General features: G+C 39.8%; 1 protein-coding gene across 1 annotated transcript in view; it reads right to left on the bottom strand.

Annotated features, from left to right (window-relative positions):
* Positions 1-16,618, bottom strand: part of MAN1A2 (mannosidase alpha class 1A member 2) — a 129,118-nt gene that overhangs the window by 34,690 nt on the left and 77,810 nt on the right. The window contains exons 6-8 of the mRNA XM_061365357.1: positions 11,371-11,465; positions 8,674-8,797; positions 8,162-8,255 (exon numbers count right to left, since the gene is read on the bottom strand). Coding sequence (XP_061221341.1) covers positions 8,162-8,255; positions 8,674-8,797; positions 11,371-11,465 — 313 coding nt within the window. The remainder of the gene's footprint in view (positions 1-8,161; positions 8,256-8,673; positions 8,798-11,370; positions 11,466-16,618) is intronic.

Below are 16,618 nucleotides of genomic sequence, written 5' to 3'. Positions count from 1 at the left end.
CACAATGTGATCTACAACCAAAAGACAGATATGACGTCACATAGATTTCCAATATGAGATGGTATTTTAGCTTGCTGCTAAAGGTAACTAAAGGTGCTAAGGCACGAGGACAGTCCAGCTTCCAGTGCAGCTTCATGATTAAAAGAACCTATCATGAAGATATCTTCAATGTCCACTGAACAAAATGATAGATCCTGTCCCCTCAATGTCACCAAAATGGAAATAGTTCTTATGTGACCACCAGAAGGTAAATCTCCAGAAGTAACTCAGAATATGAAGTCTCATGTATTGATGACAGAATGAAAAGAAATGGACTGTTATGTGTCATCTGAATCTATTAGTGGTTGAGAGACCAATGTCAATATAAACACCTAGGTGCACAGCCTCCAAAAAGTGATACAGAAGGAATAATATAAAAATGAGTAACTGTAATCAGGATGTAACATGTTTGTAACTGGACTTTGATAGGCTTCCCTTTGATAAGAAATGAGTAAGCCAAGAATGGGTCATAAATACAGCTTAGGTATAAAGGTCCAAGTACAAATATTAGTTATTAAAGAAGTAACAAGGTGTCTCAGAAGCTCAAACTTTAAAAGCTCTCATAGCACATGTCAAAGGATGCCAATCATTTTGAGTTGGCTGTCTTCAAAGCCAACAAATTAAACTCTCAAGAATATCAGGCAGTACCCTAAGACATGGGCTCTGTGCAAGGAGAATAAATGTTAAAGCAATTGCTGGACAGATTTCAAATTCTAGGTATTGACACACGCCCCACCAAGATCATGCTCTGAAAGTACAGTTTGGTGGTACAGCAAAAGAAAATACTCACCACTTGCCACAGAAATGTGTGCAAGCACTTTCAAAACCCAGTTCTGCCATATCCAAATCCTTTCTTTAGGAAGTTTTTATAGACTACGTTTCAAATCCTGAACTCATACGTATTTAACCTTCTAGTAACTCTAGAATCTTTAACACACTAAAAAAAAAGCTTTTATTTGTTCAGCTTTTGCAGCATCTTGCTCAACAGACCAGCAAAATGTCTTAACCTTGTAGAGTTATAAAAGCACATTCTCTGTAACGCACAGCTCTGCTTTATTTCATTAAAACAAAGTTTTAACAGATTAACTTGCTCTTGGCTTCTGATGAATAAACATATTTGAATGCAGCCTTTTCTTGGGACACAGTTAATTACACTTGTACAAGGTTGTAAAGCAAAAGGGCAAGGGGAATTCCCCAGTAGAGATAACACAGTTTATTTTCTATTCAAAACACAGGCATGTTCCTAAATACAGAACATGACAGGGTATTTTGGAGAGAAAAATTAAGGACATCCACCAAGACAGTGAAGAAAATGAAGCAGCAGAAAGCCACCCCCACCTCCTCATTTGCAACTGGTACATGCATGCCTGCTGCTGGAAGTCATGCTGTAGTTGTGTTTGTTATGTACTCAACTGAAAGCAGATTCAAAGCAAATAAACCCCACCTCAATAACTGCTTGCACCTGCCTCCAAACTAACCACCACATAGACCACACAGCCTGAGTACTACAGCTGATGTTCTAAGCAGAACTTTACTTGCTCTACCAAATAAATGATGAAGTCAGGTTGGGAAATACCTCTGCATCAGACAAATTAATTATTTCAATCCTGCCCCATTTCTATTTAACAGAAAGAAAATCTTTTCTTATGCCAAAGGGGAAAAATCACCCAAAAATGAAAGCACTGGAAATTATCATCCACAAGTCCAAATTGAAGGTAGTTATCTCAAGAGTTCTGTAAAGTACTTGGAAAATATAGGCTTACCTGGCACTATTCCCTTTCACTTCCTTCTAGGTTATGGATGTTTTGCCAGAATTTGACTTTAAATTTCACAACTTGATTTTTAGCTACTCTTGGCAATGCTGGTTTCTTAAATGTTGTCTAGAGCAAACAATGTAAGGAGGAGGGGAGAAAATGCAAAGTACCTTAATAGATAAAGAACACTAGCAGTTTCAGTGAGCCAACATCAACATCTTTCTCACCATCCAGAACTAGACCATCAACCTCTTAATTTATGCTACAATTATATTTTTATCTGAAACATGTATCTGCAATATTTCTTTAATCTTCTGAAAGACCACTTCATTCTTCAGTCATTTTCACTTCACTCAATCTCCCGGAGGTAGATGTAAAGACTGAAAGGGTTTCTTGCTTCATTTTAACAATGAAAGTCCCAGTAATAGAAATTTGCATAGCTGTTTATTTATCAACCCCTGCAGCACCTTTGAAAGTCTGTATTCAAGAGATCCACTCTTCCTATATGTCAGATACAGCTCTCACTGCCAGGACAGCATTCTTCAGCTCACATGCTGGCTGTTCTCAGAATTAGCATTCTCCCATGCAGGGATATGCGGAATGTGAGAGCAAAGACAAAGAATTATTCTGGGCAAGGAGTATTCAGTATAAAAGAAATAATAAATGACAAGGAAACTGGTAAATTAAACACACAGCCATTAACAAGCAGGTGGTAACAGACAATAACACAGACCAGAACTCTTCAGCTACTGATTGATGGGCCATTAAAGGAAATGCTCTGGCACAGCCTCAGAGAGCCAATCTGAACTCTGTCGCTGATAAGAAGGGGGAAACGATTGTCATGAGCATTATGAGGTATTTCAGGGGCCTTGCAGGATTGTGCAAAATGTATTTATGGAACAGCAGGCTGCGGATTTAGTTAAAACTTACTATGGGCTATTTAGGGCCAAAGGAAGGGAAAGGGAATGATCAAGGTCAATTACGGAAGAATGACCAAAGGAAAAATGAAGAGGATATGATTTAAAAGTACTTCATCATACGTAAACAGGCTGGGGATTACCACACTTGCCTGCCTGCACCCTTGACCCTTCAGGAGCACAGCCTGCCTCATCTTCTGATTAAATCCTTTCTGTTCTTGCATGTAATTCCACTCACTATCTTATCAGTAGCTGGAGGAGAGGCCAGAGGTAGAGCCTGCAGACCTAAGTGCCAACACCTGGAGAACGTGGCATGAAGTGAAGGTCTGGGTGTCAGTATCTGGAGGGACTGGGACTGCATGCTGCAAGGTTGGAGCGCCAGCAACTGGATAATGGGGCCTTAGGCGGGTCACAGGGGCCAACAGGTTAGGGTGGCAGTGGCTGGATAGAAAACAGTGGGTCAGAGGGCCCTAGGTTTGTGTTCTAACAACTGGAAAGACCCATGTGTGTTTGTTTTCCCAGTGAATTTAATCCTGAGCGCATGTGTGTATGTGGAATTCACATCAGCAAAGTTGAAGGTGAGCAGGAGGAGACCTGCATCTGAAAAGCCTGATGGTTGCATAGCCCTGGTCCAGGGTTCAAGCACAGGTATTAAGTAGACCGAGAGGCTCTGCTAATACTTGAAAGATCTGTGAGTGTGAGTGCACTTGTGAAGGGAGTGCAAGTGCATGCATTTATGTGACTGAACATCAGGAGAAGAAGCAAGACCTGGCCACCTCTACGTTGTGTGATGTGAATTGCGGCAGTACTACGTGTGGGTGCTACAAAGGCAGCGTTGTCAATGGCAGTCTGTGTGGACAGCCACATTAGTGTCCTCTTAGGTGTATGTGTGTACCTGTAGAACATATCCTCAGCCTCTCTACTGGCCAACCTGCAAATGGGAAAAACAGCAGCCACATCCATTGGACTGGAATGGAGAGACCTGTACCTCTCTGGACTTTAATAGCTGGGAAGGAGGAATAAGCAGATCTTGGATTGCTGGATGAAGTGGTTTTCTTCACATCTTCAACAAAGTGCATTTAGATCAAATTTACTTAACATTTTCCTTTGAATATTGCCAAATAAATATAGACATATGGTGCTAAGTATTTGATAAAATGTCATATCACAAATGAAAGTAGATGGGTGTATTCCTCGTGGCTTATCTATTACATGCAAGAGTTTAAATTAAGCAGTTCAGTTAATTACCCAGCCCAGCCCAAGAGCTTAGCCTAACCCCAGCTGTACAGGCAGACATAAAAAATGATGAATATTCACCCAGTATTTGCACTTATTTAATGACAGTGACTGAAAACTGGTTTTGTTGGTTTTGCTACATGGTGAAAAAGGCACCATTTTAACAGAAGTGTAAATCTAATCCAATTCAATTAAATTAACAGAATCTTTCTGTAAAAAGTATTTTAAAATTAAAAGTGCTCGGTTTGGTTTCATTTAAGCACCAAAAAGGTGCTAAGGCAGTGTGTGCAACAAGGCAGGCTGAACATGTGCATGAATCCCCTTATTTGTCTTCAGAGGACTAGTACATGACTGACAGCATTTAAATTTAGTGCATTAAATACATCACAGGGTTGGTGAGTCCTTGTAAAAGTGCTGACAGAGTGCCCCTCACTGGGCTTTTAACTTCATCCACTTGCAAATTTGAGGAAAGGGTCTTGTTTTTGGTAAGGAGACATGAACAAAGCACTGTAGAATAGACCAACTCCGAATGCTCATAGCATCAACATTTAGTGATTGCAATTTCAGTATCTGCTGTTACATTCCTAATACCAATGCTCAGCTCATGCACCATAAATTCACATACCAGCTTACTTTACAGTAACTAGTTTACATGCTCACATATCACTAAATCATAACAAATAAAGAATGGATTATTTCTTGCTCATTTACTTGTACATGGAAGCCATATATAGCCTAAAAACCAGTTAAACTGACAACTTCCAACCCAGGTAACTCCCAGGTGCAGGCAGTGAGATTCGGAGGCAGTTATTTTGAGTTCCACTTCAGTAACTTGCAAGAGATGTTGGAACCTGATGAAATGCAAGAATTTATTCTCAGTATTGGAAAATGGGAAGAAGTGATGCCCAATCTACAGACATGTGCAAACATGATTGGCACGTCCTGACTCGGCAATAACACGCGGATTGGCATTTTCTCTGCTATTGCTGTTTTAACTGGTATTCTAGTTTAAGCTGTTTGCAAATGCAAATTAGATTTAAATTTTCCCAACATATTTCATTAAAAATAAATATTTTTTTCTTCAGTACAAATTCATTTCCATCATTCTGAAATCTCTTGCTTTAATCAAAATTCTAGTTGTTCTATCTGCTTAGCAGGCTTCTCTAGAAAGCACTGCCATTGGTTTTGAAAATCATCTAAATTCAAAGTTCTGACTCTTGTACCAAACCAACTACCTACCAAGTGGAACAGAAAGCTAGCAAAGTTAACTGTAGGTTAATGTGAGAGGTTAGAAAATGCTTCTTGCCAACTATTTTCCTTTCAGTCTTACAGAAATGGAAACCCCAAGACAGAAGTATTTTAAATCACTTGTTCTTACTGCACCATCACCTTAGTCCATAAGTAAAAACTGCATCTGTCAACATTCCTGTGGGCATTATAGTTCTGCCTTCTAGCAAAAGCCACAGTGAGCTGATAAATCCTGAATTAAACCACCCTTTCTGTGATGCCACTCATGCTGTAATAATACCTGCACATTACAAGCTTAAACACAAATATTTAGCCTACACATATCACTTTCCTCCTCAGTACAATGAACTCCATTCCTGCTACACAGGAGTAAGGGTCCACTTATGTATAGCTGCATTACAATGCATTTCCACTGGAAACTATGGAGATTTAGCGATGACCAGTACGCCATCCACCCAGCAGATTTTAGGACTGGGTTTTATGCCATTCAAATGGAAAGAAATGATGGGATAGAATGGTAGTCCCTGTGCAGCCCTGCCTGCTGCAGCCCCCAACCCTACCTGCTGCTGCTGCTTCACGAGGTAATCCATCACCAGAATCCTTCTTCAAGTGCTATGTCAAATGCGCTAAACTCACAGAGAAATATATATTCATAAAAACATACACATTAAAAAGACATGGCTATAGATTAATGTCACACTACATGACTTTACTCATCCCTACTACTTGTTAAGAACCTGGAAGCACTGGGCACATTCTTCTTGATGAACCTGTACTAGCTAATTGACTGGTAACTACTTTATGATTATACCATTTCAGGTAAAAGGTCTAATCAGAATCAGAAGCACTGACTGAACAAAACCACATCTTTGTAAGCACCAGCAGAAGCAGCAGAACAATGAACAAACAGAACAGTGCGTGTTTCAGGTCACTGTCACCAAACATCATTCCCCAGCAGTGAAACTGCAGAACATGCTGTTTCTATCATGATCAAAAGGCCTGCACTCTGATAAATCAAACCACAGGAGAAATGACTCATCAGCCTTGGCATCCTAACATCAAAAGGACAGTGACATGGCTGCAGCGTATCACATACAACACACTAACCCAAACCCAGAACAGACCATATTTAAGCATACAGTTAAATGAGCAAAAGCAGACAAGACATAACAACATGGCCTAATATCTTTGGAGGCTAAAGACAGAAATATTCAGAGGCACAAAAAAAACCCCATAACAATTGCTGACACCCCAAAGGCCTGAAAGATCTGTGCAAAAGCTAGCTAATCATCATGATTCAAGAAGCCTGCATAGGTAAAGACGACTGCATAGCTAGGGTCTCTTCTTCTTTCAGTCCAGATGATTTGAACATGTCTTGGTACTTGTGAGTATGAGTGAATTAAACTTAGGGGAAAACCATAGTAGGTAAAAACAAGCTTGCTGAACAAACCCCCTAATCACTAAATTCCAGGAAATAAGTTTGTGACTCATGAGGAACACAGAAAAGTTAAAGGCTCTGTAATAAAGTCGTATTTCTTTTTATCCTAACAACTTAAGTCTCAGCCTGTAACCCTAAACTTTCGTCCCGAACATATTATCTTTCAAAATTCACTTAATGAGTATGTTTGAGCTCCATCAAACTTCTGCAGAGCTACAATTCTCACTGTATGTTTATTCTCGGAGACCAAGATTCTTTTCATCCCCAGAGCTGCTAATTCTGAGCATTATGATGTTGTGATATGCCACATTAGATTACTTCTGACAAAAATAGCAGGAGCAATTGGTTAGGAACAGAAAAAGAGGAATAGAAAAAAATATTTCAGAACAACAACATAATATTGTGTCTTCTATAAATAGTGGGTGAATATTTGTATTTGCTCGCTTTCTTTTTTTCCTGAATCCATTGTTAAACCTAAATTTGTCTGAAGAACTTTTCTCTTCAATCCATGTGTCTGTCTCAAAGAGTGTCACTACTCACCCAAAGATATTAGACGCTTTGCAGAGAATTTTGGCTGTAACAATGGGATTAGACAACGCTCTTCAGTCACTGCTGTGGCAGCTGCATTCACTTCCCTCATACACCAGATTCAAAGTCAGAAGCAAATGCTTAGTTTGCAAGCCAGAACATGATCTGCTTGGTATCTACAGCCAACCACTGAAATCCCTGAAAACCTGTCAATGATGTCAAACAGGACAGAAATAGATAGTCTTGCCTATTTTTCCTAAATGAACTTGAATTCATAAAAGAAACAGGAACAAAAACCTTGAAGAGAAAGATTCTCTTCTATCACACCCACTACGAAAACACTACACTACTCAATTTTTCTTGGAAGAGCCACTTAAAGAAATCATGTTTGAGTGTCTGTCTTTGTGTTTCTCTAACACTCTCAGAATCAGCAACAAAAACCAATTTTGTCTTTTCACTCAAAAGCCTTTTTTTTCTTTATATGAGACACACACTGATACCAGCAGGACCTATAAGGAAGGTCATCATGCCACATCACATGGCACTAAGTATAACTAAGTTTGCAAATATCAGTCCTTAACACCAGGTGAAGGAGCTCAAACTTCACCACCACAAACATACATTACTTCTACACTGCCTTACAGTAATCCATTTTGCAGATGGTTTGCAGAACAAAACCAGGAACAAAGTCAAAACAAGGAAACTCCAGCCTCATTTTTTATTACTGAAGATTTTATTGACTGATAAAAGTAAGGGCAGGCATCAGATTTAGTACGAAGCTGCTTTCAGAAAGTATCATGAAAACCGAGCTGCATGACTTCAGAGAGAGTGACAGGCAAAAATTGGTTTTGGGAAGTCTCAAGTCTAAGCAATCCTTCTATGCTGCCTGTTCTCAAGCAGTGCTGTTCGTACCCTTACAGAATCAGTTTTCTGTTCTCCAACTCAGCAACACAATAAGAAGTAGAGCCTGAATTCAGAATGAATAAAATAAGAATACTCACGCTGACCCCATCGGCCTGTTCTTGGATTCAAATAATTTGGATAAAGTCCGTTAGGACGATCCATTTTTTGAAGTAACTTCCGAATGTGCATGACCTAAATGAAATCAAGAATCGTGATCACAACCAACAGCGTTCATCTGCTGTCTGTACATAGTGAAATCTCACATGTTTTCTTTCTCTTTTTTTGGTAGTAAATTTTCTCAATCTGAACCCATAAGCTTTGAGGGCTCCCTGCAGATTCGTATGTTTTTGTTTGTAAAGGACTGCTCACATAAACATGTTTAAAGCCTATAATTTTTAAATGTATGCTGAAACAAATAAGAAAACTTATCATAAAGTTCTACTTGAAAAAGATGTTTATTTGGTAACAGAAATACCTGCATGCAAAAATTTACCTGCAACCAAGAATGCAAATAGAATTCAGTACCAAAAGTACATCCCCTTTCACACAATTTATCATGAAACAGTGTAAAAGACACTTGGATGATAAGAAACCTGAATTTGAGACGCACCTTGTTGTAGTATACAGGGTCTCCTGTCAAATAGCTGAGGTGGACAAATTCCATGTGCAGAGTACCAAACTCAGCGAGGATGCTGCTGCCGGCAGAGGCCCAGCCCCAGTTTCTACCTACACCACTGGATTCCAACAAATATGCATAGAAAAAAGGAGAAAACAAGGAAAGAATCAGAGTTACAGCACCAGTAACAACCACCCGAGCACATTAAGCAAGTAACAGCAAATTATTAATCTGTATTTAAGATTACAAGAGCTGTTGTTTGATTGATCTGTTGCTTCATTGGTTGTGTCTTTGTGGAAAAAAAGATACCATAACCTCATCATCAAAAAGTCCTGTGATTAAAAGATATAATATTTTGATGTGACAGAAATATAATGTCTTAACACTGGGCCCAATCTCAATTGCTTATTTATTGTATTTTTTTAAGAACAAGAATCAAAAGCAATTATCAGATGAGTATACTTCCAAAGGTGGTAGCATTTGCTTCCTTGTTCTGCCAAACATCTGCTCTGTTCCCTTTACTTGTGTGAGTTGTGCTTCAAGCTAGTATTAGACATTCCATTAGGATTGCAGTGGGTCCTATCTGTATCTACATAAAACAGTATGTTTACTATAGGCAGGCACATTGTGATTTCCTCTGTCTGACATAAAGAATCAATCGAAAGCATCATATACCTCAAATCTTTTTCACTGTAAGAGATACCATCTTGGTTAAGTCACAACTCCTAAACTATCTCTGGTTTAACTTAATTTGGGAGTTTTCAACACCTTTCAGGATTAGGTCTTTTAATTTTCCTGGAGATGACTTCTACTTTTTCTCATAAAAATTTCAGTTACCAGTAAGACTACAATCAATTAGGAATGACTTCTTGTTTCTTTCAATTACAAATTAGAAAGAGGAAATGTAAAGGAAAAATGTTGGTTATGGAGCAGTATTTGTAGCTCTGACCCCACCTTTTCATAATACAGTAACTAGAGCGTAGAAAGACAAAACCAAAGCTTGTCTCAGGGGTTTTTTGGTACGGGTCTGATAACAAGAGAAAATGAAGTGTTTCATTATGAATGCAAAAAGCTAAAAAAGCCATAAGACAATAAATCACCAACTATTTCTTTAAGGTCTTGCCTTCTATTGCATGTGAGCTTCATGATAAATGTTCTCATATATGCCTGCTACTGTCACCGCCCTCTGGCATGCCAGCCACTGCTGTCTCGTCTGATGCTGGCTGGTTCTGTACATTATCAAGAGACTGATGCAGTAAATGCATAAACAATACCATCAAGCAGGAAGTTTCTGCCACTCCAATCTTTTCCCTTCCACCAACAGCAAATCCTACTCCCTGGTCCAGCCTTTCTGACTGTCCTCTGTATGCTTAGCCTCCATGCTTTCCTGGTAAGTACCCATGCATCTAATGCTTGCAGCTTCTTAAACCTCACCATCCGTGTTGCTTGAACCTGTGAAGCAGATGCCTTTGCTGCCTAAGGAGGATGGCCACTGGGGCCTTTCAATCATACTGGAATCATGGTGCAGTGATTGCTAACCAAAGCAAAAACAAAACCTTAACTTATGCACAGAGGAATTCAAGCCCTATGAAACTGCAGAAAGAACACAAGACTGAGTAAACTATAATTCTGTGCTGAAAGTACATAAGGAAATTTAACCCAACAATAGTTAATTGCACAGAGATCCAATAAATGGCCTCAGAGGGGGAAGTGCAGCACAGGTAAAGCAGAGAAAACCAGGGCAAGTTGATGAGGCCCTGTGCCAACAGAAAGGCAAACCACAGCTCCATGGTCTTCACTCGAGGAAAGACAGCAAAGGGAGAATTGTTTCCTGATCCCAAAATGCATGTAAGGCTAATGCTCTCAAAGTCATCTCAAACCTCAGCACAGCCTAACAAAGCACACCAAATGTCTCTCCTAAAAGGAAAACAATTTAGAACAATTCAAAGCCCTCTGCTATTTACCATCATGAATTGCTTAGGAGTATACACACAATCTAGACATGCATCTCAACTCAGCTACTGTTTAAGTACATAAGAAAGGTATTAAAAACACCTTGCAACAAAACCACTCTCATAATCTATGGGAAATCCCAGGACTAAACAAGCAATGCAGGGCAAATTAACCAAGGCAATTCTCTTCCACAGACCATCTAAATTCAGTGTGAGTCCCAAACAGCAAGCTAAAGAAACCTCTCCTCCACACATCATCGTGGATTTCAGCACACTAGCCTTTATAGCTCAGCTGAACTGTAAGATGAATGAATATCTGCAGTGTCCCATTGTTTTCTCAAACACTGTGAGTCTTCTAAAGGTAACATACAGCTCACACAGTACATAAAACCCAGGAAGTTAACCATGGCCTGCAAACTATTTTGTTTTTTTCCTATAGGTTCTTTAAAGAATCAATGATTGAGCTCTAGGGCAACACATGGAATAACACACTAGGTATGTTCCAATGCCGTGTTGAACTCTTATTGCAGAATCAGGAGGAAAAAAACAACATGGTCACAGTCTGTTGCAGGTAAGGAGACAGGATGCTCTGAACTATTCTAAAGTGCCTGATATGCCAATTTGTCTTGCAGCATCTTCTACAGTCCCACTACTAGGAAAAACTGACATACACCATTACTCTTTGTAAGTTGGGAAGGAGGAGAAAGAACATATTTCCCCACAAAAGAAAATTCATTACCTTTTCAGATTCACCATTGCCCATGGTATACCCGTAGGTGTGTTGAAAGCTGGAAGAAGTTTTCCTGCCAGTTGCACTGCTTTGACCTTGAAAACCTAAGATAGTAGGATCAATTGCAAAGAGTTACAAAGCCTGATCTACCTCCAAGAACTAAAAAGACTGAAATCTCCTTGCCCCACCCACCTCTTTGTATTAAAAAGCTTTACATTGCAAAAAATATGGTAAATTGCAATTTTTTTTCAGTTGTTAACTTTATAAATTTCATTAAGATTTGAATGTGGAAAGTAAACTTGTCATTTTGAGTTCTTTCCTTCCATATTCACCAGCAACAGCACTTAGGTTCCAACTAAAGAAGGATATAAATTCTCCTCCCACCTTCCTCCACCAGTATTAGGAATTTCAAGTGTTTTCTAAAGGAGTCTTTAAACTATACTTTATATTTGTAGCTAAAAATCAAGATAAGAGAAAACTCCCCCACCCCATACACAAGTATTTTAACTTTTACAAATTTCCAATCTTGTTTTAACAAGAAATATATATATATATAGTGCAGACAGAGTTTCTATTGTTTTATGAACATTTTGCAAAACCATATATACACAGTTCCCTGCAGCTTTTCCTTCACTGATAATGCAGCAAAAAATGATTATAGGCTTCATCTTCCTCTCAAGTCTGACTACTCATAAAAATTACTGATGGGACAAAATGTCTTTCATTTCTAGTGTTGTTTCTACTTATTTTGGGCCATAAGTCTGTAATAGCCTCATTCATAGCCTAATATTTATTAGTTAAATGAACAATTCAGAGAAAGTTCCTTCTAAGCCTATAGGAAGCACCTTTTTCAAAGAATGCATTATTTAGTAGATCCCCGTGACATAAAACTGGTTTTACCAGCTAGTTGCTAGCATACATTTTCAGCATTCACTCCATTTCTGCAGAAGTATCTTCTTTATTTGGAGATAACATTATTCATCAGTTTGAAGCATTGTATGAACATATAACTAAAAGAGCTACCGTGCCCCCAAATAACTTATGCAACATGGACGTACTATAGAAACATCATCAGTCTGGTGACCCGCAACAGGACACAAGGAAATAGAATGAAGCTGTATCAGAGGAGGTTCAATTTGATATAGGAAAAGGTTCTTCACTGAGAGGGTGGTCACAGCACCAAGCCTATCAGAGTTCAGGGAGTATCTGGAAGATGCTCTTAGTGAAATGATTTAGTTTTAGGTAGTCTGGCGAGGAGAAGAGTTGGACTCGATGATCCTTATGGGTCTCTTCTAACTTGACATGTTCTGTGATTCTATTATTATCAACTACCTGAGCAATATTCTGTAATCAAGAATAATAAAAGCTTTAAGAAGGACTGCAAGAATGGATTTATAAAAGGCTCTGTTGGATTTTTAAAAACCGATTTCCCCCTTTTCTAAAGTCTATGGAGGAAAACAGAAGAGATACTCACTGGAGAAGCAAGCTGAAAAGTTACTGAAAAACAAGCAATCAAGAACATCCTCATGTTTCATATGAAGGTAGGAAAAGATCAATATCTTAATATTTGAAGAGATGACTAGTGAGACATGAAATAAACCAGAAAAGAATATTAAAGTTGACATCTAATTGTATTTGATGCAGTGGAGTATGGAGAGATGGAGGTGAATCTGAAAGCAATGAGCCAGGAAAAAGAACTTTTACAGAGGTACTCTAAATGAATTGTAAGATGGGATATGTCTAAACTGAAAAAGAGGACACCTCAGAATATAGTTCGATAGAACTATGAAGTAAGAAAGGCAACATGGCTTGAATGATTTTTAGGAAAGATACTGACAAAATACAATCTCTGAGAAAATATGCATAAATTTAGCAGTAAAATCAAGATAACGCATTCACCTTGAATACAGGACCAAGGCAAAATAGGAAGGCATAATATAAGTAAGAAGTATAATGTAGGTAGAGTCTATGGTAACTGGGGAGAAAGAAACCCTGAAGAGAACTAAAAGCTCTATCTTGGCTCAGTTCTATGTAAACTACCTGATGTGCATACATAAATACATGTCAAAAATTCACGCTGAACTTTTAGATTTGCAAGTAGTAGATGGGTTGAGACCAGACAGAACAATCTATAGAGAGTCATCCAAAGGGAGGTCTTCTATAGTTCAGACAAGCTTCAACACATAATCCAGAACAGAGTGTTGACTTCCAGTTAATGGCCCCTAGTTTGGAAAGACATTTAGCTTCAGCTTTTGGATCCTGCACCCTCTGGAAGTGCCACACATTACTGCATTATTCATTAATAAAAGATACTGAAGCATTAGGGTAAGAATATTCAGTGGGAGAACATCCCTAGAAAATTCATTGCTAGAATAATATTCTTAATCGGTAACTATCTACTGCTTTCTGGCTTTTAATCAATTTGAAATATACTACGACATTTGGGAAACAAGTTATAGCATTAGATTTCTTATTACTGCCACCTCAGTCCTATCTCACTGCTGTTTCTGGGTAACAAAACCACCCAGTGCCTAACCCACTATTAATATATGCAGAGTGGAGTGAGAACTGGGAGACAGTTGCATATGTTTTTATGAGAGCAAAGTGACCAGAAGAGCATATTTAGAGAGATGTAAAGAAAGAAATGCAGCCAGCAGCAGCGGATGAGATGCCCTTTATGGGAGACTGCAGGTGTGATGAGAGTGCTCTGCTGAGCTCATTACAGTGACTTCTTTTACTGAGTTTCAGACTTACCATAAGAGCTTTAGCTTTTAAATAACATGGTGGCATCAGGCAAAGAGGTTGCTGAGCACACAGGAAAGATTTTTACCCTTTTTTGTTTTTAATAAGTTGAACAGATAGATTCTATTTCAGCCCTATCAGTTTCCTGTTGGCAGGCAATGCATTTCAAGAAATATATAGGCAGGAAGAAGAGAGAACAACAAAATGAATGGATGCCTGGAAAATAGATCTCATTAGGAAACAGTAAAAGAATCAGGGTTATTGAGTTCAGAGAAAAGACGTTCAAGAGAGCACAAGATAAGGACTTTTCGGTATATAAAAGGCTAATACAATGAAAAAGAAAGGATTTTGTTTGTTTTTCTGTGGACATGAAGAATACAAAATAACACTAAAATGAAGCAAGAAAAAGTAAATTAGTTATTAGGAAAAAAAGTTGGTGATAAGGATAACTAATACTGGGGCGTGACCCTGCTGCAGAGTCATCCGTACAGCTTGTAAAAACACACTACAACGCATGCAACTATAAAGACCAATGTGATTTGACTCTGCCTGGGAATGGAAGACTAACTTCTACACAGCTTCCTTACTGCTCTTCCAGCTATATTGTTCTAATGGGTTTATCTAGCAAGGTTTTGGTAGTGGGGGGCTACAGGGGTGGCTTCTGGGAGAAGCAGATGGAAGGTTCCCTTCTGACACACAGAGCCAGCATCAGCTGGTTCCAAGATAGACCCATCGCTGGCCAAGGCCAAGCCCATCACTGACAGTAGTAGCACCTCTGGGGTAACGTGTTCAAGAAGGGGAAAAGACCTGTGCAACTACAGAGAGGGGAGTGAAAACAGACAACCAGCTCTGCAGACACCAAGGTCAGTGAGGAAGAACAGAAGGTGCTCCAGGCAATGAAGACGAGGACCCTCTGATGCTCTCTGCAGCCTGCAGTGCAGACCATGGTGAGACAGGCTCTGCTCCTGCAGCCCATGGAGGTCCAAAGTGGAGCAGATAACCCCCTGCAGCCCATGGAGGTTCACAGAGGAGCAGATATCCTCCTGCAGCCCATGGAAGTCCATGTGGAGCAGATCCACCTGCAGCCCATGGAGGTCCATGGTGGAGCAGATATCCTCCTGTAGTTCATAGATGACCCCAAACCAGAGCAGAGGAATGCCCAAAGGACGCTGTGAACTGTGGGAAGCCAATGCTGAAGCAGCTCCTGGCAGGACCTGTCCCCATGAAAAGAGGAGCCCATGCTGGAAGAGGTTTGATGCAGGACTTGTGACCCTGCAGGTGACCCATGCTGGAGCAGACTGTCCCTAAAGGATGCACCCCATGGAAGGGACCCACACTGGAGCAGCCTGTTCCTGAAGAACGCACCTGTGGGAAGGACTCACACTGGAGCAGTTCATGGAGCACTCTCTCCTATGGGAAGGACCCCACACTGGGGGAGGGGAAGAGTGAGGAGTCCTCCCCTGTGGATGAAGAGGGTCATAGAGAATCTGTGATGAACTGACCACAATCGCCATTCCTAGTCCATTGCACCACTGTGTCAGAGGAGGTAGAGAAAATCAGGAGTAAAGTTAATCCCAGGAAGAAGAGAAGGGTGGGGGAAGATGTTTTAAGATTTGATTTTATTTTCTTATTTGAGCCGATTTGACTGGTAATAATTGAAACTGGTTTCCCCAAGTGGAGTTTGTTTTGCCCGTGACAGCAACTGGTGAGTGATGGCCCTTGTCCTCATGTTGACCCACAAGCTTTTTGTTGTATTCTGTTTTCCTGCCCTCTGTCCAACCGAGGAGTGGGAGTCATAAACAGCTTTGGTGGGTAGCTGGTGTCCAGCCAGAATCAACCACCACCAATGAATCAAATGGCTTGTTCCATGCATGTGAGAGGAAAGTGTTTTGTCTCTCTTGGGGTCTACTACCTACTCTGTAGACCCACACATCACCTTTGTAACTGGTACATAAGTCATAGAGACCACCCACCCACCAGTTTCATTGCTATGTGCAGTACAGGACACTGTAAGAGAGAAGGGGCGTCACAGAAACTGCTCTCCAAGAAGTGCTGCTCCTGCAGGCTAAATCCGTCTGTCTTCAGATGTGCATTCCCACTCGCATTAATGACAGAATTTAGCATGTGGAGGTAACAGATCAGAGTTTTATTAAAGTAAAGGCCCTCTAACAGCTCTAGCAAGACATCGTAGCTTGGAGATGCAAACATGTATACTAATCCCAGGGGAGCTGTTCTGTCCAGTCTCAACATACAGACATTGGTTTCAGAAGCCACCACAGACTTGGAGAGGTATTTCCATTTCACACACCAAAATCTAATACACTAAATCTATCAGTTTACATGGTCTTAGGTAGGCTAATGCTTCTTTCTGAAAATGCTGTAAAGCAGTGGAAGAATTTTTCCCACATCAAATACAAATCAAGCTGTTTACAGGTAAAATGGAAGAGAGTGAAAATTACCAGAAGCATCAAATCCTGAATCTTAAATTGGGTGAATCCTTCATTAAGATGAAACC

Source organism: Neopsephotus bourkii, unplaced genomic scaffold, assembly GCF_033783945.1.
Source record: "Neopsephotus bourkii isolate Nb327-2 ecotype Australia unplaced genomic scaffold, CSIRO-AGI_Nbou_v1 NB_1287, whole genome shotgun sequence".
NCBI lineage: Eukaryota > Metazoa > Chordata > Aves > Psittaciformes > Psittacidae > Neopsephotus > Neopsephotus bourkii.
This window is presented reverse-complemented; position numbering and strand designations above follow the sequence as displayed.